The sequence below is a fragment of the Talpa europaea genome (genome assembly GCF_964194135.1).
Source record: "Talpa europaea genome assembly, chromosome: 15".
Taxonomy (NCBI): domain Eukaryota; kingdom Metazoa; phylum Chordata; class Mammalia; order Eulipotyphla; family Talpidae; genus Talpa; species Talpa europaea.
This window is the reverse complement of record NC_140083.1, coordinates 81,337,427-81,360,684: the sequence shown is the minus strand read 5'-3', so window position 1 is coordinate 81,360,684 and position 23,258 is coordinate 81,337,427. Positions and strand designations below refer to the sequence as shown.

General features: G+C 36.0%; 3 protein-coding genes across 3 annotated transcripts; all 3 read left to right on the top strand.

Annotated features, from left to right (window-relative positions):
* Positions 1–3,261: 3,261 nt before the first annotated feature.
* Positions 3,262–4,212, top strand: LOC311185543 (olfactory receptor 6C2-like; the record flags this gene model as incomplete). The annotated part of the gene is made up of 1 exon (XM_084256166.1): positions 3,262–4,212. One exon carries the CDS (start codon positions 3,262–3,264, stop codon positions 4,210–4,212), a length of 951 nt encoding a protein of 316 aa, XP_084112292.1.
* A 7,506-nt stretch (positions 4,213–11,718) lies between these two features.
* LOC311185542 (olfactory receptor 6C2-like) lies at positions 11,719–12,672 on the top strand (the record flags this gene model as incomplete). Its single annotated transcript, XM_084256165.1, has 1 exon — positions 11,719–12,672. One exon carries the CDS (start codon positions 11,719–11,721, stop codon positions 12,670–12,672), a length of 954 nt encoding a protein of 317 aa, XP_084112291.1.
* A 6,336-nt stretch (positions 12,673–19,008) lies between these two features.
* On the top strand, positions 19,009–20,022 carry LOC311185541 (olfactory receptor 6C2-like; the record flags this gene model as incomplete). The annotated part of the gene is made up of 1 exon (XM_084256164.1): positions 19,009–20,022. The coding sequence occupies exon 1, from the start codon at positions 19,057–19,059 to the stop codon at positions 20,020–20,022; it is 966 nt and encodes a 321-aa protein (XP_084112290.1). The 5' UTR covers positions 19,009–19,056.
* Between the last annotated feature and the right edge of the window lie 3,236 nt (positions 20,023–23,258).

Here is a 23,258-nt window from a genome sequence, read left to right as displayed (position 1 = left end):
TAAGTCACTGATTGCCAAACTTATGTAATTAGTCAAAAAAAAAAGTGGCTGCAAACATAGGTGTCTGAATAAACTCTATGCCTTTATAAGCTATAAAGTTATTTAATATGCTTAATCAAAAAAGGGAAAACAAATCAGCTTCCACAAATCATTGGTAAATCTGTCATCGATTCCCACAAGAATTGCCTTAGTTTATATTTTGAAAAACTCTCAAAATCCTCAGTATTTTCATATGCACATATTGAGGTTACTGTATTTCATTTCAGAACGGAAAAAAAAAGCAATCGGTAAGAGTGTGATGATTATGAATGTTCTCACATTCTAGGAAAAATTTTCAGTGATAAAAGAATAATTAAAGTGTGACTGGATTGCAAAAAGATGGCGTTTATTTTCTGTGCTTCTGTAAATTTTCCACCTCCTCATTCTTATCTCTTGCACGCAATTTAGAAATGTTACATTATAGGAGGTTGCAGAGCAAAAATGCTGCCAAACCAGGGCCTCAGAGAAATAGGAAACAAGTAGTGAAGACAGCTAATCCCAGGACCTCAAATGCCAGGACACAGGGTTAAGGCTGCTTATTACTGAGTTGCAGTAAACTGGTTAAAATACTTGACTGATTTACACAGAAGCAATGTCATCTAATGAATCCACATGTTTCAGTCTATGTAGAGAGCCAGGTCCAACTACTCTGATTTTGCTTGGCAGCTCAGTGGCATATAAAAATCTAGAGCATGTGCATTTCTTTCTTTCTTGACTTAAAATTCACACCAGTTTCATGACTCTAATAAAATCTTCCCTTAGGAGAGGAATTGCGTCCCTTTTCACCTGAGCATTTGCAGATGACCAGCATGGAATAAGAACTGAGGGTGAAGAAGAGTTTGATATTAACAATTTTAAGATACTTCTATGAAATATATGGCACAGATAGAGAATTGCAATGATTCAAGTATCAACTTGATGGGACTAAGGGATGCTGGGACAGCTGGTAAGACACTAGTCTGATGTCAATGTGAGGGAGTTTTGGGGAAGAAATTAGCATCTGATGAATGGATGGAGTAAATAAGATAGCTGTCATCATTGTAGGCAGGCATCATGCAATCCACTGAAGTTTGAATAGAACCCAAAAACAGATTGAAAGAAATTATTAAATCTACCTGTATTAATAAAAGAAAGATCAATTCTCTAAAATCTGTTTGGAATCCTTTGCTTCTTAAAGTGTTTTTATTTCAGTTCTGAGGTGCAAAAAAACCAGATTCCTAGATTTAACATGGAATTGGCTCTTCAAAGGGCATCTGTGTGGAAGGAGCTACTGGGAATGATGACAGTACATCTGTCCAAAAATGCAGGGACACATAAGCCTCCATGAAGGGGCCTCTATGAACGTACTGACTGCACATCCATCCATTAAAATTGGAACCATTAGAATTGCATGTTCAACTCCAGTCAAGTTGTCTTCCATACAGTAAGTAGGTTATTGATTGGTAAATTTAGTTTCTTTCTTCATTCATATTTTCCCCTCAAGTGATTTGAGAAAATATTAGAGTTCTATGTTTAAAACTCTGATGTCTTGAATCAACCGGCTATTTCAGGCAAAGCAAATAATTATTTCAGACACTATTTTGTTTTGGAAAATTGAAATGGGACATGATCAGCTTTATTAAAAATATTTATTGCACAAGTCAATAAAGACTTGAGTCACTTCCTTTTTTTCATTTTATCTTTGGTAGCCAGATGATTAATAATCACTGAGAGGTTCTGAAGAAATATGTCTTCAATGAATTCATCAGTACTAATTGGGACAAAATGCCGTGGGGGACATCAGAAGTGATTTACCCACACTGTAATTTTAGCAATCAAATTTATTTTCCCAATCTATGATGATATCATACATTATTAGAATGCCAAATTAACTGCAGTATTATCATTAGGCATCTCTACCTTAATTAAGTGCAAATATTCCTGGAAAGACAGTATACAGAGAACACACTTGTATGCATTTATTGTATAAACAGAAAGCTTGTGGTGCTCAGAAAATCATGTTAGGAAGGCACAAGTTGTCCTGTCTCTGAGAAAGCTTATATCCTCCCAGGGAGTGGTGGCCACACCCATTGTAAACCATAGCTTTATGCTACAGAGTTAGGGACTAAAGTGGAAATCTGAAATTAGAGAAAATCATGGAAAAAAATTAAATTGAAATTAGTCCATCCATTTAATACTTTCATAGACAATAATAATGTCAATGACTTGATAAAGAAGAGAAGAAATATGTTTTAGTGAGTCAAACAACACTGAAATCATTAATCAATAAGGATAATGTCTGTTATCCACAAATTCAGCAGGACATTCTCTCACTAATTAATCATTCATTTGTGAATAAAAAACTCTCTGTGTTTTGCACCAAAGAAAAAATGGGTCATTAGGGAAAATGAAGCTAAGGCATAAATATTCAAGTAACCCATGGAACATGAGTCGGGGGATGTTGGTTATGATGAGATGTTGTTCATAGATGTTGTAGGTTTCACAATGGCAGTAGAATAGAGTCCTCAACTGCTGCACCAGATGGGGCAGACAATGTCAGCATCAGAATATCCCAGGTGTTTACAGCTTATTCAGTGGAAAAAATGTTCAAGCCGATCAATGAAACACAGCTAAATTTTAGTTTCTAAGTATGGGAAAATTCCTGGGAAAAAATTATTTGTGGGGAAACAGTCATTCTGTGAGTAAATCTATTTCAACTGTTAAATGATAAAGAGTAAATGTTTGAAAATGTGTGAAATGATCCTATCAGTCTTTATACTGTATTGTTGCTGAAGGAATCCTGAAGCAATTCTGTTCTTGCCAATCCGTTGGTATGACTAATTAGCAATTATAGCATTGGTTTAATGATCCTCATACTTATTTTAATGTGATATATTAAAAATGACCCATGAGAGAAGGGAGGCGAGGTTGGTGAAATCTGAAAATTTTGATTCTGCTATACAATTTCATGTGTTAGGTGTGCATACATGTTAACCCTAGCCAATGTAAAATGTAATTCTCTTTTTATGTTGTGCTTGTAATGATTAAGATCCAATATTTCAAATGAATCAGTGACATATAAAGGGTGAGGAGCATGGTTTTAAAATAATCTCATTAAGCAAATATATTATATGGCTTGACTTTTCCAACCCAAAATCCTTGTGGAGAAATATTCTTTCCTGTTCTCCTCAGTCTCATTTCTGCAGTTTTCCACTCAATCTGAGCGGAAGTCAGGAGCCAGGAATGAGAAATCACACAGCGATAACCACCTTCATCCTGTTGGGGTTTACAGATGACCCTGAAATGCAGATTCTGACTTTCATATTTCTATTAATCGCCTACATGTTGAGTGTAACAGGAAACCTGACCATCATCACCCTTACATTTGTGGATTCCCACCTTAAAACTGCAATGTACTTTTTTCTCCAAAATTTTTCCTTCTTAGAAATTTCATACACTTCTTCCTGTATTCCTAGGTTCTTGTACAATCTATCAACAGGTGACAGGACCATTACCTACAATGCTTGTGTAAGCCAACTATTTTTCATATATGTTTTTGCCATAACACAATTTTTCCTCCTGACCATCATGTCCTATGATCGGTACGTGGCCATCTGCAAACCCCTGCACTATGTGACCATCATGAACCGCAGGGTCTGCAAAACTCTTGTCTTCAGCTGTTGGATGATGACGTTGTTGTTGATGTTGCCACTATTTAGTTTGTTACTTGGACTGGAATTCTGTGACTCCAATGCCATCGACCACTTTGCCTGTGATGCTAATCCTCTGATGCAGATCTCGTGCTCAGATACTGGGCTCCTAGAGAAGATGATTATTGCCTGTTCTGTGTTCTTTATCTTGACTCTCGTGTGTGTGGTTCTGTCCTACGCTTATATCGTCAGAACAATTCTAAGGTTCCCATCAGCCCAGCAAAGGAAGAAGGCATTTTCTACCTGCTCTTCCCACATGATTGTGCTTTCCATCTCCTACGGCAGCTGTATCTTCATCTATACCAGACCTTCAGCAAAAGATGACTCGGCCATGAATAAAGGGATTATACTATTAAATACTTCCATCTCCCCCATGTTGAACCCATTTATTTATACTCTGAGGAACAAACAAGTGATACAAGCCTTTAATGACTTAGTCACAAAATTGTACCCCTCTCAAGGAAGTAGAGGAATGTTGAAGTAAGGGGACATAATAGTATTTACTTAAGTTTCAACCCATTTTACTTCTTGTTATAAATTTCTGCTTCTGTTTCATACAAACTGTGAATAAGCCACTGTGTACTTCTTACATACTATCCTCTCAGTTTTTTGAAAAATGCCCTAAGAACTCAAAATGTTTAAGAATCAGCAATTAGCTGTCTGAATATGTCTGTATCTTCCTTTGATAGAGATACTTAAGTGAATAGACACATATCTGCTTTGAGAATGACGTTGAGAACAATATTCTGATCTCATGAGAATATGGTTGTCTCTTAGAAGTTGAAGAAATATCCTAGTAATGGTAAAGCATCGTGACTGTTTCTTACAGTTTGAAGATTTCAGAACATTTTATGTAGTTTTTAACATGTTTAAATTTTCTATGCAAAATTTACTTTATCCAGGATTTTAAGAGACAGTAATAACTATTTCTTAAAAGGAAATTAACCTTGATAATATAAGTATAAAGGTGAAACTTTTCTGTGGGCTCAAAGAACATGTAAAAATCTTGCTGTCATGTATGAGAGAGTAGTGTTCAACTATCAAAATCATTTTAGAAATGAATAGTGTTTTTTTTAGATATAATTTTTTTTTCTTTTAGGAGTATTTTGCTCAGGGGACTGTGGATTGCCTCCATTATTTCAGCATGTAATCTTTTGTGAACATGATCTCAAAAAATAAATTTGAAATCTTTTCTCATTTTTAGTTTGTCTGTCCTATGAAATATTCCATGCTGGGTGCGTTCCTTTTTACTATTGTTTAAAAAATCCTCTGTGTACCAAAGATTTTACCTTCAATACTTTATTGATTTTCTCAGTTTCCATCATTTCCCAACTTATGACTTATGTAATAGTAATTTATTTTTTCTTTGATCAATTTCTACTACTTCTACCATAGCATCTGCTGTGGTCTGCAGAGAGTGAGAGTTTTATGTAATTTTGCTATTGCCCGTGTCTAAAGTTGCTTTGTCATTTATTGACTAAAAATGAAAATGTATTTTTTTCCATATCTACTCTCATGCAATTCACAGCTACATAGGATTCCATTGTGTTTTTATTATCATTTATAAATAGAAAGGTTATTTTCTCAGAGCTTATAATAAGGCAAAGAAAAAAAATCCTGCCTATTATGTGGCAAACTGGTAGTGAAAGAGCAAAGATGTATGTCTTCCAAAGACCAGCTCTTCTGTCTTTTTTTTGAGTTTAATAATTATACTTATGCAATTAGTTATTAAATAGGGAGGCAAAGACTTAGGAGTATATAACAAACTCTGGGCCTGTACATACAGGTTTTATGCAATAAAACCGTTGGTAAATCGGTGTTATTTTTGCCTATCATTGCCTGAGTTTATGATTTGAAAAAGACTGACATACAGAATACCTAAATGCCCATATTTTCTTTAGAACGATGAACACAACTGGTGCTATTCGAGTGGATTCTGAATGTCCGCACAATCTAGCAAAATGTTTTCAATTAAATTGAAGAAAAGGAACTTACGACATGACTAAATTTTAAAATGCTGGTGTAGTCTGTGCTTTTCTAATTTTTCTATCTCCTGATTCTCATCTTATATGTTATTTTGAATTTATATAATGTAAGACATTAATAGTAAAATCTATATTTGGTTTCTATTGTTCAGATGTTGATTCTTAATATATCCAAACATTGATGAAATGATATCAAGTGTTATTCTAATGTTTCACATTTTCCATTCCTTTATAAATGGTAATTTGGATGCAAAAACTTGAAAAACCACGTATTAAGAGCTATCGTATCCTCCAAGGAAGGAACTGTATCATTGCAAGTTTCATATTTTTGGAAAGGTGAGTTATTTTTTCATTTATTAATTACATACACAAGGGATTTCTTTTGGCGGGTAAATGAGCAACACAAAAGATTTTCTCTGGGATTCGTGATTAGAGCACACCAATTATTTACAATAAAATTAACACATACATAATTTTATTGAAAGTTGACGTGTCAGTATACGTACAAGCACTGGGGTTATTCACACTCTGAGAGAATGAACAAGATCAATCATGGCCGATGATTGCAATTATTATAATATTAAAGACAAGATGGTACAGGGGAAGGTCAGGAAGCCCCAGCCTGGGCTCCCCTGGGTGTTTACTGGGGGGGTTGGGGGGAACTGGCCGAGTCTGCGTGTGTGTGTCTGGCGTTGTTCAATCCAGATGTCAGCTGGGACGGGAAGAATAACCCAGGACCGGGAACAAACTGGGTCCCCATGATCTATAGGAGTTCTGCTCAGCAAATGTAGGTGACAGCAACTGCAGAGAGAAGGTCCTGATTTTTAAAGGACTCATTTCCCTATTAAGCTGCTTAAAACGACAGTCTTCCTGAAGCTTCTGCACAATACCCACTTACCCAGGAAATATTTCTCCTCTGAGTGCTCAAAATCATGTTGGTGTATGGTGTTGGGGTTTGCCCTGATGAATAAATCTCTGAAACTGGGGGCAAGAGACGCCATCCTGCGTGTGCAACAATGTGGATGGACCAGGGGTGTGATGGTCAGTGAAATACGCCCAATGGAGAGAGACAAACACTGTATTTGGGATATGGAGAAGCCAAACAAGCAGGTGAATTAAATAAAAGAGGAACTAATTAAAAAATAGCTAAAAATTGAGACTATCAGAGCAATGAGGGGTTATCAGTGGGAGAGGGTAGGAAGGGATGGGCAAATAGGGTGAAAAAGGTCAATTGTGTGTTGGAGGATCTAATTGCACTTTTTGTGGTGAGCTCAGGGTGGAATACACAGGAGTTAATATTTGATGCTGGACACCAGACCCATGTGCTATGTGCAGTGTTACTCCAATAAACAGAAAGTGTTGTACTCAGAAAATCGAGCTAGGAAGTAAGCTGTCCTGTCTTTGAGGAACCTTATACCCCCCAGGCAGGGGTGGCCACAGCCATTGTTAACCATAGGTTTATGCTGAAGCCCATTAGATAAGCAAAGAGCCCCAGGAGCCTATAATGAAGAAACACCAATCAACTCTTCTTGAAAATTTTTTGCACTTGGAGGTGAATTCAGTGAATGTATGATTTTTTTAAGTATCATGAATGAATGCAAACACAATTTCTAGTCAACTTTACCATCAAACAAATAAAAGGTGAAAGTTTTTCAGAGATGTATTCATGGACTAAAGAGATTATAATGAAGGACTGCGGAAGTACATTTTCTTATAGCTCATGCCCTAAAGAGTTGTAACTTTCTATTGTTTTTATGATGAATTCTCTTAATCTAAATTAAAAAAAATTTATGCGTAACCCAGTGGTAGCTGGACATTAAGCAAACAGTAAATGGCAAAGTGAAACGCAAATGTATTTTCCTTGTGCTTCGTCGCTGAACCTGTCAAGCAATGATATTGTAAGAACAGTCATTCTCCTTATAATCAAGATTTGAAATTTTTTTCTTAATATTAGATTTGTGTAATGTTTCTAGCCTCATTGTTCTCTATCCTTTTAGTAGGGCCCCGACTACATTATTTGGAAAAATAATGGTGCAAATCTATACTAATAAGGAAAACAGTAATACTTTTATGTGTAACTACATACACATTATTATGTATATTGATCTATTTTCCTGTAAAAATTAGATATCAAGATATTTTTCATTTTTTGTTCAGTTTCTTATCTGAGTAGAAATCTTGCCAGAAATTTTTCTACTTGGCTAAGTTGTTGCATCTAATTGTCCCCAAGGTCACTGCTCCCACTGATGTCCTTTAGGACTTTGCCAAAATTCACCTCTCCTTAGAGTCATTATCACATTTGCACTTTGGTCACAAAGGGCCCTTTATTCACCCAGATGGTCCTTGCATGTTCAAAGAAGACATATAACTAAGCATTTAAATTCACTGTATAAAATTGATGTCTGGAGACATCAGGAATTATCTTATTGAAACTTATAAAAATTACCTTACATTTGTCAACTTTTTAACATAAATGTTTTTGTTCCAGTTAAGATACAAGGAATGGATTCCCAGAGTTCCAGTGGAAGAGGACATCAAGGAGTGTCTGTGTGGGAATCATGGAGACCTGCTATCATGTAGGTTCCAAAAGAGGTCATGGAAACATGCAAAGCCCCATGACATTCCATATATGGACAGACTAACTCTCCTTACATTGTCATTTTCATCTTGAGCTCTCTGGATTGCATAGTCAACTAAAGCTATTTTTGTCTTCCTGGAGAGTAAGTATGTTTTTGTGTGTAAATTTCAGTGTTTTTATTTCACATTCTCATTCTCTGGTCTCAGTAAAATGTCCAACATCTGTGTTTAAAATTAAAATGATAAAATGGAAAAGCAGAGTTATAGCTGATTTTATTTTGTTTCATAAATGTAAAATGTAAATGTAAAATGATTAAATTCATTAGATGTATTTGTTGCATGCATCAGTAAAGATTTAGATCAGTTCCTGTTCACTCCTTTTTCTTCATAGCAAGAGTAGCACAGGACTTAAGAAATAGTAGAGGTCTTAAGAAATGAATGGAATGATTTCATGAGACTCTTGAAACAGAATAATATGATGGACAGTCAGAAGTGATCTACCCCTAGTGTATAATGTTCACAAATGACAATTTCTGCAGAAATATAGCTATATTTCCCTTCATTTTAAATGCCATGTTTACCACCACATTGTCACTAGAATTCATTGAGATCATTAAAGGTAAATACTCCTGGAAAAACACTTGTAGAAAATATACATGAATTCATGTCCTTTATCAAAGCCTGCATACTATCCAGATATAAGCCAAGACATGCACTGGTGACTAGAAAGGGGCACTGTGGGATCTGGGACATGCATTGAGTTAGGATCCAGAGAAGTCCAGAGGGATCACCTGAGAGGAGAGAGTGTACATTGCACAACAATGAAGAATAATGTACATGTATATAAAATATATTAAAAAATTTTTCTTACTTTGTTTCAGAAGGTTCAGTCCCACTGGGATTCCATGTAAGGCTCCTGATTATTAGATAACAATAAGTTCTCCTGATTGTGATCACGGCTCCTTTGATGAAATGGTCCCTATAAACCTTTGCTGTCTGACACATGGACGATATTGCTAGTGTCTGCTGTGAGTGTCTTGATAGGCAAAAATAAACGTAAATTGTTCAGGAACCGGAAAAATACACATTTAGGGTTCTTGTGAATGTAATTTATAGCAAGTACTTAAAAATTTCATATTACAGACTAATGATATTTTCAGTACAGGATCCTTTTCTACTTTTTCACAGTTGAAAATCCAAGGCTTGGATTCTTTAATTACAAAATATCCCATTTCATTACTGATATATTTATGGTTGAGAGAGAAACAGAAACATAGAAATATCTGTTGCCTCGTACACAAAATTGTAGCGTCCCTGAACTGGTCTTCATTACTCATGAATGACAATTATTGAAAGTTGTGAAAATTCATCTGTAGAATACAGGTAAGAAAACCCACTGAGGGGAACAGTGGGCGAGGCAGGAGTGGTCTTTCCGCCATGTGGGTTGCTCCCTGGCTGGCAGGGGATCAAACTCGTGCTGCAGAAGCTGCGATTTTTTTCATAGTGCGGTGCTTCACCCCTTGCACCACCAGGGAGGCCAATTATATAAATTTTTCAGTTAAACCCGGGTTACTGCTGTGCAGGGTACAAGGGATTAAAAAAAACTCCTAAGACAAACCTGAGAAAACAGCGAGTGAGCGTCAGCATCAATCAATTACAGACGGGATGGCTAGGAGGAGGGAAAATATTGGCTGAATCTAGTTTCTCCATGCAGATAGTCCCTGTAAAGTGACTGTTTTTGACAGTGTGTCCTGCTTAGAAGCCTTTCTCTACTACTTCACCACCAGCAAACTAATAAACTGAAAACAGAAAATAAAATCACCGGTTTCTCAAGTTAGAATCATGGAAATGGCAAAATTAAGTGAAAACATCATCAATGTCAGTAGCTTTTCAAAGTGAGCACAAGCTTAGAAGCATTATAGCAGGAGCTCAATTGTGAATATCGAGCAATAATTGTTGGTTTTTGATTCTGTGGAGCAGTACTGAATGTGTCAAGGGCAACAGTGGTACAGGAGAGTGGAATTCCATAATCAGCACGTGTAATTAGATGAAACTTTGAAAATGCAGATTTCATGGTGTCAGAAGGATGATGTATGAATCAGTTATTTGTGAAATTTTTAACTAAGTAGGACAAGTGGTAGTTAAAGATGCCAAAAGAAAAGGAAATAGGGGATATCATGGAAGAAACATATCTAGAATATTTAAAGTGGGGCTAATCGTGTCTAATGCAAAAAAAAGTCAAAATGATTATACTTCATTTAGCATTTAAAATAATACATAGAAAAACATTTTAAAGTACTGGTCTCTCTAGAAGCTGTATCACAGAGAGTCAGGGACTAAAGTGGAAATCTGAAATTAGAGAAAAATATGAAAAAATTAAATTGAAATCAGACCATCCATTTAATAATGTCAATGACTTAATTAGTGAGTCAAACAAAACTGAAATCATTGATCAATAAGGATAATGCCTGTTGTCCACAAATTCAGCAGGACATTCTCTCACTAAATAATCATTCATTTGTGAATCAAAAACACATTGTGTTTTGCACCCCCTAAAAAATGGGTCATTAAGGAAAATGAAGCTAAGGCATAAATGCTCAAGTAACTCATGGCACATGAGTCAGGGGATGTTGGTTATAATGAGATGTTGTTCATAGATCATTGTAGGTTTCACAATGGCAGTGGAATAGAGTCCTCAACTGCTGCACCAGATGGAGCAAATAATATCTGCATCAGAATATCCCAGGTGTTTACAACTTATCCAGGGGAACAAAGTTCAGGCCAATCAATGAAAAGCAGCTAAATTTTAGTTTGTAAGTATGGGAAAATTCCTGGGGATAAAAAGCACATCTTAATGTTCACCAGTGATTATTTGTGGGGAAAAGTCATGCTGTGAATTAATCTATTTCAAAGATTAAATGATAAAGAGTAAATGTTTGAAAATGTGTGAAATGATCCTATCAGTCTTTATACTGTATTGTTGCTGAAGCAATCCTGTTCTTGCCAATCCATTGGTCATGACTAATTAGCAATTATAGCATGATTTAATGATACTAATAGTTATATTTAATGTGTCATATTAAAAATGACCCATGAGAGAAAGGAGGCGAGGTTGGTGAAATCTGAAAATTTTGATTCTGCTATACAATTTCATGTGTTAGGTGTGCATACATGTTAACCTAGTCAATGTAAAATATAATTCTCTTTATATTGTGCTTGTAATGATTAGATCCAAGATTTCAAACCAATCAAGTGACATATAAAGGGTGAAGAGCAGCATGGCTTTAAAATAACCTCATTTAGTCAAATATATTACATGGCTTGACTTTTCCAACCCAAAATCCTTGTGAAGAGAATATTCTTTCCTGTTCTCCTCAGCCTCATTTCTGCAGTTGTCCTATCATCTGAGCAGAAGTCAGGAGCCAAGAATGAGAAATCACACAGCAATAACCACCTTCATCCTCTTGGGGTTAACAGATGACCCACAACTGCAGATTCTGACTTTCATATGTCTATTAATCGCCTACATGTTGAGTGTAACAGGAAACCTGTTCATCATCATTCTTACGTTTGTGGATTCTCATCTTAAAACTGCAATGTACTATTTTCTCCAGAATTTTTCCTTCTTAGAAATTTCATACACTTCTTCCAACATGCCTAGATTCTTGTACAGTCTATCAACAGGTGACAGGACCATTACCTACAATGCTTGTGTAAGCCAACTATTTTTTATATATGTGTTTGCGATAACACAATTTTTCCTCCTGACCATCATGTCCTATGATCGGTACGTGGCCATCTGCAAACCCCTGCACTATGTGACCATCATGAACCGCAGGGTCTGCAAAATGCTTGTCTTCAGCTGTTGGATGACGACCTTGTTGTTAATGTTTCCACTACTTATTTTGGTACTGGGCCTGGAATTCTGTGACTCCAATGCCATAGATCACTTTGGCTGTGATGCTAATCCTCTGATGAAGATCGCATGCTCAGATACTAGGCTCTTAGAGCAGATGATTATTGCCTGTTCTGTGGTGATCTTCCTCATGACTCTTGTGTTTGTGGTTTTGTCCTATGCTTATATCATCAGAACAATTCTTGGGTTCCCATCAGCCCAGCAAAGGAAGAAGGCATTTTCCACCTGCTCTTCCCACATGATTGTGCTTTCCATATCCTACGGCAGCTGTATCTTCATCTACACCAAACCTTCAGCAAAAGATGACATGAGCATAAATAAGGGGATTACGCTATTAACTACTTCCATCTCCCCCATGTTGAACCCATTTATTTATACTCTGAGGAACAAACAAGTGATACAAGCCTTTAACGACTTAGTCACAAAATTGTACCCCTCTCAAGGAAGTAGAGGAATGTTGAAGTAAGGGTCCATAATCGTATTTACTTAAGTTTCAACCCCATTTTACTTCTTGTCATAAATTTCTGCTTTTATTTAATACAAATAGTGAACAAGTCACTCTCTACTTCTCCTTATATATGACCCTCTCTGTTTTTTGAAATATATCACATGAGCAAAAATTTTTAAGAGTCAACCATTATCTGTCCAGATATGTCTATCTCTATTTCCCTTTCTCTACTTAAATGAATAGACAAATATCTGCTTTGAGACTGATTTTGAGAGCAACTATATTCTGATCTCAAGAGAATATGGTTGTCCCTTGAAAACTGAAGAAATATCATAGTAATGATAATACATAATGACAGTTTCTTAAAGTTTGAAGAATTCAGAACATTTTATGTAGTTTTTAACATGTCTAAATTTTCTAAATAAAATTTACTTTATCCAGTATTTAAGAGACAGAAATTAATATTTTTAAAAGGAAAATAAGCTTGATAATATAAAAGTATAGTGGTGAATTCTTTCTGTGTGTTCAAAGAACATGTAAAAATTTTACTTTCTTGTATGAGAGAGTAGCTTTCAACTATCAAAATCATATTAGAAATGAGCTGTTTTGTTTTTTAGATATAATTTTTTTTTATTTTGCTCGGGGGAATGTGGATTGCCTCTGTTATTTCAGCATGTAATCTTTTGTGAACACAATCTCATAAAGAAATCTGAGACTTTTTCTCATTTTTAGTTTGTCTGTCCTATGAAATATTCCATGCTGGGTGTGTTCCTTTTTACTACTGTTTAAAAAATCCTCTGTGTACCAAAACTTTTACCTTCAATACTTTATTGATTTTCTCAGTTTCCATCATTTCCCACCTTATGATATATGGAATAGTAATTTATTTTTTCATTGATCAGTTTCTACTACTTCTACCATAGCATCTGCTGTGGTCTGCAGAGAGTGAGAGTTTTATGTAATTTTGGTGTTGCCTGTATCTACAGTTGCTTTGTCATTTATTGACTAAAAATGGAATGTATTTTTTTCATACCTACTCTCATGCAATTCACAGCTACATAAGATTCTATTGTATTTTTATTAGCATTTATAAATAGTAAGGTTATTTTCTCAAAGGTTATAACACGGTAAAGAAAAAAAATCCTCCACATTATGTGGCAAACTGATAGAGAAAGATAAAAAATGTATGTCTTCCCAGTGACCAGCTCTTCAGTCTATTTTTTTTGAGTTTAATAATTTATACTTATGCAATTAGTCATAAAATAGGGAGGCAAAGACTTAGGAGTATTTATCAAACTCTGGGTCTGTACATACAGGTTTTATGCAATAAAACCATTGGTAAATCTGTGTTATTTTTGCCTATCATTGCCTTAGTTTATGTTTTGAAAAAGACTGATATGTAGAACACCTAAGTGTCTATATTTTCTCTAGAATGATGAACACAAGTGGTGCTAGTCTGATGGATTCTGAATGTCCTCATAATCTAGCAAAATGTTTTCAATTAAATTGAAGAAAAGGAACTTACGACATGACTAAATTTTAAAATGCTGGTGTATTCTGTGCTTCTCTAATTTTTCCATCTCCTGATTCTCATCTTATGTGTTATTTTGAATCTATATAATGTAAGACATTAATAGTAAAATCTTTATTTGGTTTCTATTGTTCAGATGTTAATTCTTTTTTTTTTCAGATGTTAATTCTTAATATATCCAAACATTGTTGAAATGATATCAAGTGTTATTCTAATGTTTCACATTTTCCATTCCTTTATAAATGGTAATTTGGATGCAAAAACTTGAAAAACCACATATTAAGAGCTCCTAGGAAGGAACGGTATCATTGCAAGTTTCATATTTTTAGAAAGGTGAGTTATTTTTTCATTTATTAATTATATCACAAGGGATTTCTTTTGGAGGGTAAATGAGCAACACAAAAGATTTTCTCTGGGATTAGTGATTAGAACACACCAATTATTTACAATAAAATTAACACATACATAATTTTATTGAAAGTTGAAGTGTCAGTATATCTACAAGCACTGGGGTTACTCACACTCTGAGAGAATGAACAAGATCAATCATGGACGACGATTGCTCTTAATATAATATTAAAGACAAGACAGAAAAGAGAGACTTTGCTCCAGGCCTTGCAAGTTGTTCCCTTCTCCTCCTCGCCTGGGCCTCCCCCCACCACGCTCCCGCAGACCCTGGGGTGGCCAGGAAGCCCCAGCCCGGGCACCCCTGGGTGGTTACTGGGGTCGGAGGAGCTGGCCCAGTCTGCTGTGTGTGTCTGGTGTCGTTCAATCCAGATGTCAGCTGGGACGGGAAGAATAACCAGGGACAGGGAACAAACTGGGCCCCCATGATCGATAGGAGTTCTGCTCAGCAAATGTAGGTGACAGCAACTGCAGAGAGAAGGTCCTGATTTTTAAAGGACTCATTTCCCTATTAAGCTGCTTAAAACGACAGTCTTCCTGAAGCTTCTGCACAATTCCCACTTAACCAGGAAATATTTTTCCTCTAAGTGCTCAAAATCATGTTGGTGGGTGGTGTTGGAGTTTGCACTGATGAATAAATATTTGAAACTTGGGGGGAAAAATGATATCCTGCCATGTCAAGAATATGGAGGGACCAGGGGCACGATGTTCAGTGAAATAAATCCAATGGAGAGAGACAAAACTGTTTTTGGGATACAGGGAAGCCAAACAAGCAGGTGAATTAAATAAAAGAGGTACTAATTAAAAATAGCTAAACATTTAGACTATCAGAGCAGTGAGGGGTTATCAGTGGGAAAAGGTTTGGAAGGGATGGGCAAAGAGGGTGAAAAAGTCCATTGTGTGTTGAAGAATCGAGTTGGACTTTTTGTGGTGAGTTAAATTTGAATATATAGGAGTTAATATTTGATGCTGTATGCCAGACCCATGATGCTATGTGCAGTGTTACCCCAATAAACGGAGAATGCGTTGTTCTCAGAAAATTGAGTTAGGAAGGTGTAAGCTGTCCTGTCTTTGAGGAAGCTTATATTCTCCAGGGAACTGTGGCCACACCCATCATTAACCATTTGATAAGCAAAGATCCAGGAGTATTTAATGAAGAAATACAAATCGTGTGTTCTTGAAAATTTTCTCCACATGGAGGTGAATTCAATGAATGTATGGGTTTTTTTTAAGTTGACAATCATGACGCATTAGGAATGAATGCAAACAAAATATTTCAGTCAACTTTACCATCAAACAAGTAGTGGTGAAACTTCTTTGGAGATGTATTCATGGACTAAAGAGATTATAATGAAGGGCTGCTAAAGTACATTTTCTTATAGTTCATGTCCTACAGAGGTGTGACTTCATAATCTTTGTATGATGATTTCTTTTGTTTTTAAAGATTTATTTATGCATATAAACACTGGGTTACAGGCCAGAGGTGTGGGAGGTGAGAGGATTCATCAGAGACAGAGTGGGGAGCAGAACAGGAAGCTTGACTGAAATGCACTGCTGAGGGGAGCAGTGGGGAGACAGGAGAGGTCTGCTGCACACTGTGGGTCAGCTCCTTGGCCGGGGATCTACTCCAGCTGCAGTGGCTGTGTATAGCTTCATAGTTTGCATCTTAACAACCCCTTGTGCCACCAGGGAGGCCCCTGTATGATGATTTCTCTTAACCTAAATTTAAAAAATTTTAGGTGTAACCTCGTGGCACCTGGACATTAAACAAACAGTAAATGGCAAAGTGAAATGCAAATGCATTTTCCTTGCCCATCATGGCTGAACCCGTCAAGCAATGATGTAAGAATAGTCATTCTCTTTATTTTCAAGATTTGAAAAATTTTTCTTATATTAGATTAGTGTAATGGTGGAGCCTCACTATTCTCTATCCTTTTAGTGGGGTACAGACTACATTATGTAGAAAAATTAGGATGCAAATCTGTACTAATATGGAACATAGTAATACTTTTATGTGTAACTACATAAACATTATTATGTATATTGATTTATTTTCCCCCCAAAATTAGATATCAAACTCTTTTTCATTTTTTGTTCTTATCTGAGTAGAGGTCTTGCCAGTAATTTGTTTTCTCCTTGGCTAAGTTGTTGCATCTTATTGTCCCCAAGGATACTGCTCCCACTCATGTCCTTTAGGACTTTGCCAAAATTCATTCTCATTAGAGTCATTATTATGTTTGCACTTTGGTCTCAAAGGGCCTTTTTTTCACCCAGATGGTCCTTGCACCTCTATAAGATAAATGACAAAGCATCTAAATTCTTTGTATAAAATTGATGTCCTGAGATATCAGGAATTATCTTACTGAAACTTATAAAAATTATATTTGTCAACCTTTTAAAATAAATGTTTTTGTTCTTGTACTAAGATTCCCCAGAGTTCCAGTGGAAGAGGACATTGAAGGGTGTCTGTGTGGGAATCCTGGAGACCTGTTGTCATGTATGTTCCATATGATCGTGGAAATATGCAAAGCTCCATGGTAGGCCATTTATGGACAGACTGATTCACTTACACTTTCATTTTCGTCTTGTGTTCTTGGATTGCATAGTCAACAAAAGCTATTTTTGTCTTCCTGGAGAGTAAGTATTTTTTTATGTGTAAATTTCAGTGATTTTATTTAACATTCTTGTTCTTTGATCTCAGTAAAATATCAGACTTCTATGTATACAATTAAAATGATAAAATGAAAAGAAGTTATATCTGTTGTTATTTTGTTCTATAAATGTAAAATATAAATGTAATGATTGATTCATTAGAAATATTTGTTGCATGCATCAGTAAGGATTTAGATCAGTTCCTGTACTTTCTTTCTCTTCATAGCAAGAGTAGCACAGGTCTCAAGATACAGTAGAGGTCTTAAGAAATGAATGGAATGATTTCATGAGACTCTTGAAACAGAATAATATGATGGACAGTCAGAAGTGATCTACCCCTAGTGTATAATGTTCACAAATGACAATTTCTGCAGAAATATAGCTATATTTTCCTTCATTATAAATGCCACATTTACCACTATATTGTCACTAGAATTCACTGAGCTCACTAAAAGTAAATACTCCTGGAAACACATTTGTGGAAAATATACGTGAATTCATGTACTTTATCAAAGCCTGCATACTATCCAGATATAACCCAAGACATGCACTGGTGACTAGAAAGGAGCGCTGTGGGATCTGGGACATGCATTGATTAGGATCCAGAGAAGTCTGGAGAGATCACCTGAGAGGAGAGAGTGTACATTGCACAACAATGAAGAATGATGTACATGTATATGAAATATATTAAAAAGAATTTTCTTATTTTGTTTCAGAAGGTTCAGTCCCACTGGGATTCCATGTAAAGGCTCCTGATTATAGATAACAATAAGTTCTCCTAACTGTGATCACGGCTCCTTTGATGAAATGGTCCCTATAAACTGTTGTTGTCTGACAGATAGAAGATGGATAATGTCTGCTGTGAGTGTCTTGTAAGGTGAAAATAAACCTAAATTGTTCAGGAACCAGAAAAACAGGGTTCCTGTGAATGTAATTTATAGCAAGGTTCACAGGGTTCCTGTGAATGTAATTTATAGCAAGCACCACACATTCAGGGTTCCTGTGAATGTAATTTATAGCAAGCACTTGCAAATTTCATATTACAAACTGATGATATATTCAGTGCAGGATCCAATTCCTTATCACAGTTGAAAATTCCAAGACTTAGATTCTTTATTTACGAAATATCCCATTTCATTAATGACATATTTATGGTTGAGAGAGAAACATAAAAATATCTATTGCTTGGTATACAAAATTGTAGCATCCCTGACCTGGTCTTCATTACTCAAAATGGCAGTCATTGAGAGTTATGAAAATTCACCTGTCCAATACAGGTAAGCAAACCCAGTGGTCACCTTGGGTGTTTCTTTTTATCCAGATACATTAGCATAAATTTTAGAGGAATAAATGTTGAAATGAATGAGGAGATATAAGATTTCAAACCAATCAAGTGACATTTAAGGGATCCAAGAGAACAGTTCTAAAATAACATCCTTTATTTGTGTCCTTTGGGTAGATACATAGGAGTGGAATAGATGGATCATATGTAAACTCCATTTTTAGTAGTTTGAGGAACCTCCATACAACTTTCCTCAGTGGGACCAATTTGTATTCCCACCAGCAGTGTGGGAGAGTTCACTGGTGAATTGGTGGTGAGAATTTCGCAGGGAAATCATACATTGTACAAAAATGAAGGATAATATAATAAATATATATTTACAAAACCCAAAATAATGTCATTAAGTCGAATATATTACATGGCTTGATTGTTCCAAGCCAAAATCTTGTGAACAGGAAAATATTCTTTCCTCTTCTCCTCTGTCTGATTCTCTAGTTTTCCTCAGAGCCTGAGAGGAAGTCAGGAGCCAGGAATGAGGAATCACACAGTGATAACCACCTTCATCTTCCTGGGGTTAACAGATGACCCAGAAATGCAGATTCTGACTTTCATATTTCTTCTAATTGCCTACTTGTTGAGTGTAACTGGAAACCTGACCATCATCCTTCTTGTATTAGTAGATTCCCACCTTAAAACTGCAATGTACTATTTTCTCCAAAATTTTTCCTTCTTAGAAATTTCATTCACTTCTTCCTGCATTCCTAGGTTCTTGTACAGTCTATCAACAGGCGACAGGACCATTACCTATAGTGCTTGTGTAAGCCAACTATTTTTTATGTATATGTTTGCAATAACACAATTTTTCCTCCTGACCATCATGTCCTATGATCGGTACGTGGCCATCTGCAAACCCCTGCACTATGTGACCATCATGAACCGCAGGGTCTGCAAAATGCTTGTCTTGTGCTGTTGGGTGACAACTTTGCTGTTGATGTTGCCACCATTGGTTTTGTTTCTGGGCCTGGAATTCTGTGACTCCAATGCCATAGATCACTTTGGCTGTGATGCTAATCCTCTGATGCAGATCTCGTGCTCAGATACTCGGCTCTTAGAGCAGATGATTATTGCCTGTTCTGTGGTGATCTTCATCATGACTCTCATGTGTGTGGTTTTGTCCTACGCTTATATCGTCAGAACAATTCTAAGGTTCCCATCAGCTCAGCAAAGGATGAAGGCATTTTCCACCTGCTCTTCCCACATGATTGTGCTTTCCATATCCTATGGCAGCTGTATCTTCATCTACATCAAACCTTCAGCAAAAGAGGACATGACCATGAACAAGGGGATTACACTCTTAACTACATCCGTCTCCCCCATGTTGAACCCATTTATTTATACTCTGAGGAACAAACAAGTGATACAAGCCTTTAAGGGCTTGGTCACAAAATTGTACTCCTACCATGGAATTAGGGCAGTGTTGAACAAGGGTCCAAAATAATAGCTTCTTAAGTTTCAACCCCACTTTACTTCTTGTTGATCTAATTTCTGCTTCTATTTAACACAAATTGTGAACAAGTCATTCTTATCTCTCCTTATATACACTTTCTCTGTTTTTTGAAAAAATGTCACATGAGCAAAACTGTTTAAGAATAAGCATTTATCTGTCTGGGACTGTCAATCTCTATCTCATTTTCTCTACTTAAATGAAAGACACACATGTACTTTGAGAATGATGGTGAGAAGAACAATATTGTGATCTCATGAGAATATGCCTGTCTTTGGAAATTGAAGAAATAGCCTAGTAATGGGAAAACATAGTGACAGTTTGTTACAGTTTGAAGATTTCAGAGCATTTTATTTAGTTTTTTTTTAATATTTATTTATTTATACAAGCACTAGGGTACAGGCCAGAGGCATGGAAGGTGAGAGAATTCACCAGACAGAGTGGGGAGCAGAACAGGCAGACTGACAAAATACACGGCTGAGGGGAGCAGCAGGCGAGACAGGAGAGGTCTGCTGAGCCATGTGGGAATCTCCTCGGCCTGCCGGCAATTGAACAGGCACTGCAGAGGCTGTGGACAGCTTCACAGCACTGCGCTCAACCTGCTCTGTCACCGGGGAAGCCCATTTTTTTCTAGTGTTTGACATGTTTAAATTTTCTATACAAAAGTTAGTTTATTTATCCAGGATTTTATGTGACAGGAATTTCTATTTTTGAAAAGGAAAACAAGCTTGATAACATAAGGGTGAAATTTTTCGGTGGTTCAAAGAACATGTAAAAATCTCACTGTCATGTATGAGAGTGTAGTGGTCAACTATCAAAATCATTTTAGAGATGAACTGCTTTGTTTTTTAGATATAAATTGTATTTTCTTTTAGGACTTTTTGTGGTGAGTTCATTGTTGAAAATATAGGAGTTAATGTTTGATGGTTGACCCAGACCCATGATGCTATGTTACTCCAATAAACAGAAAGCGTGTTGTACTCAGAAAATGGAGTTAGGCAGGTGTAAGCTGTCCTGCCTGTGAGGAAGCTTATACCCCTCAGCAGTGGTGGCCACAGCCATTGTTAACCATAGGTTCATGCTCAAGCCCATTTGATAAGCAAAGAGACCCAGGATTTATAATGAAGAAAAACAAATCCTGTATTTTTGAAAATTTTCTGCACTTGGAAGTGAATTCAATGAACGTATGAATTTTTTAAAGCTGACAATCATGATGCATTATGAATGAATTCCAGCACAATATTTTATTCAACTTCACCATCAAGCCAGTAAAGGGTGAAACTTCTTCGGAAACATATCATGGACTAAAGATGTTATAATGAAGGATTGCTGACATATGTTTTCTTATAGTTCATATCCTAAAGAAGAGTAATGTCATAGTCTTAGCATGATGAAAAAATTTCATGTGTAACCTCATGGTATCGGACATTAAGCAAATAGTAAATGGAAAAGTGAATTACTCGTGCATTTTCCTTGTGCTTCGTGGCTGAACCTGTCAAGCAATGATATTGTAAGAACAGTCACTCTTATTTTCAAGATTTGAAAATTTTTCCTGAATATTAGTTTTGTGTAATGCTTCCAGCCTCCTTATTCTCTATCCTTTTTGTTAGGATAGACCACATTATGTAGAAAAATTATGATCCAAATCTGTACAAATAAGTTAAACAGTAATAATTGTTTACATGTAACTACATAAACATATTATTATGTATATTGATATTATTCCCTGTATAAATGAGATATCAAACTATAGTTCATGTTTTCGTCAATTTCTTATCTGACTAGAAATCTTGCCAGAAATTATTTCTCATTGGCCAAGGTGCTGCGTCTTAATGTTCCCAAGGACACTGCTCCCACTGATGTCTCTTAGGACATGATGTCTCTTTGCCAAAATTCACTTCTCATTAGAGTCATTATCATGTTTGCAGTTTGGTCACAAAGGGCCCCTAATTCACCCAGATGGTCCTTGTGCGTGCATAAGAGACAGAGGACAAAGTATCTAAATTCATTGTGTAAAATATATGTCCTGACATATCTGGAATTATGTCTGAAATATAAAAATCTCCTTGCCTTTGTCAAACTTTTAAAATAAATGTTTTTATTCTAGTAGTAAGATTCAAGGAATTGGTTCCCAGAGTTATAGTAGGAGAGGACGTCAAAGAGTGTCTTGTGAGGAAATCATGCAAGACTCTGCTGTCATGTATGTTCTGAAAGATATGGAAATATGCAAAGCTCCATGATGGGCCATTTATGGACAGGCGGACTCTTCTTACACTTTCATTTTCATCTTGAGCTCTCAGGATTGCGTATTCAACTAAAGCCTTTTTTTGTCGTCCAGCAGAGTAAGGATTTTTTGTTTGTTAATTTGAATGCTTTATTTAACATTCTCGTTCCTTGGTCTCAGTAAAATGCCAGACTTCTATGCTTAAAGTTGAAATGATAATAATCTAGATATGTCAGGAGAGGAACTGTTATTTCTTATGTTATTTTGTTCTACGCAAGTAAAATGTGAAGTTATTAGATTCATTAGAAATATTTGTTGCAATCATAAGTAAAGATTTAGTTTCTGTTCACTTTTTTTTTTCTTCATGGGAAGATTAGCCTATAGTACAAATTCTTATGAAAGGAAACTGAATGATCTCACTAGCATTCTTTGGAAAAGAATATTATGATGAACATTCAAAGATGATGCCCCCTAAAGTAATTTAACTATTTTTTCCTTCCTTATAAATGTCAACTTAGCTGCAATATTGTCATCATAGTTCCCTGAGCTAATAAAATATAAATACTACTGGAATTGCACTAACAGCAAATACACCTGATTTTATTTGCTTTCACAAAGCCTGCATAATACCTCAATAGAACAGAAGATGTGTGTCGATGATTCGAAAGGAGTGATGTAAAACCTGGGACATGTATTGAGTTAGGATGTTAGTGAAGTCCTGGGGATTTAAGAATTTTCTTAATTTGTTTCAGAAGATTCCGTTCCAATAGGATGCCATGTAGAGGCTCCAATCACTAGATAATAATGATAATTTCTCCTGAATTTAGGGAAGAGAGGAAATAAAAACTGTCTATCTGAGAGCTTTAGTATTAACAGTAGAACTAAAAGTAGTATCATGTTTCAATGGCTGAAATTTGCGTATCAAGGGTAACCCAGGAGAAAAAAAGATAAGAACATTTAGTATATTAAGTAGTGATGAGTATTTATGCTGTCCCTGATAGAGTGA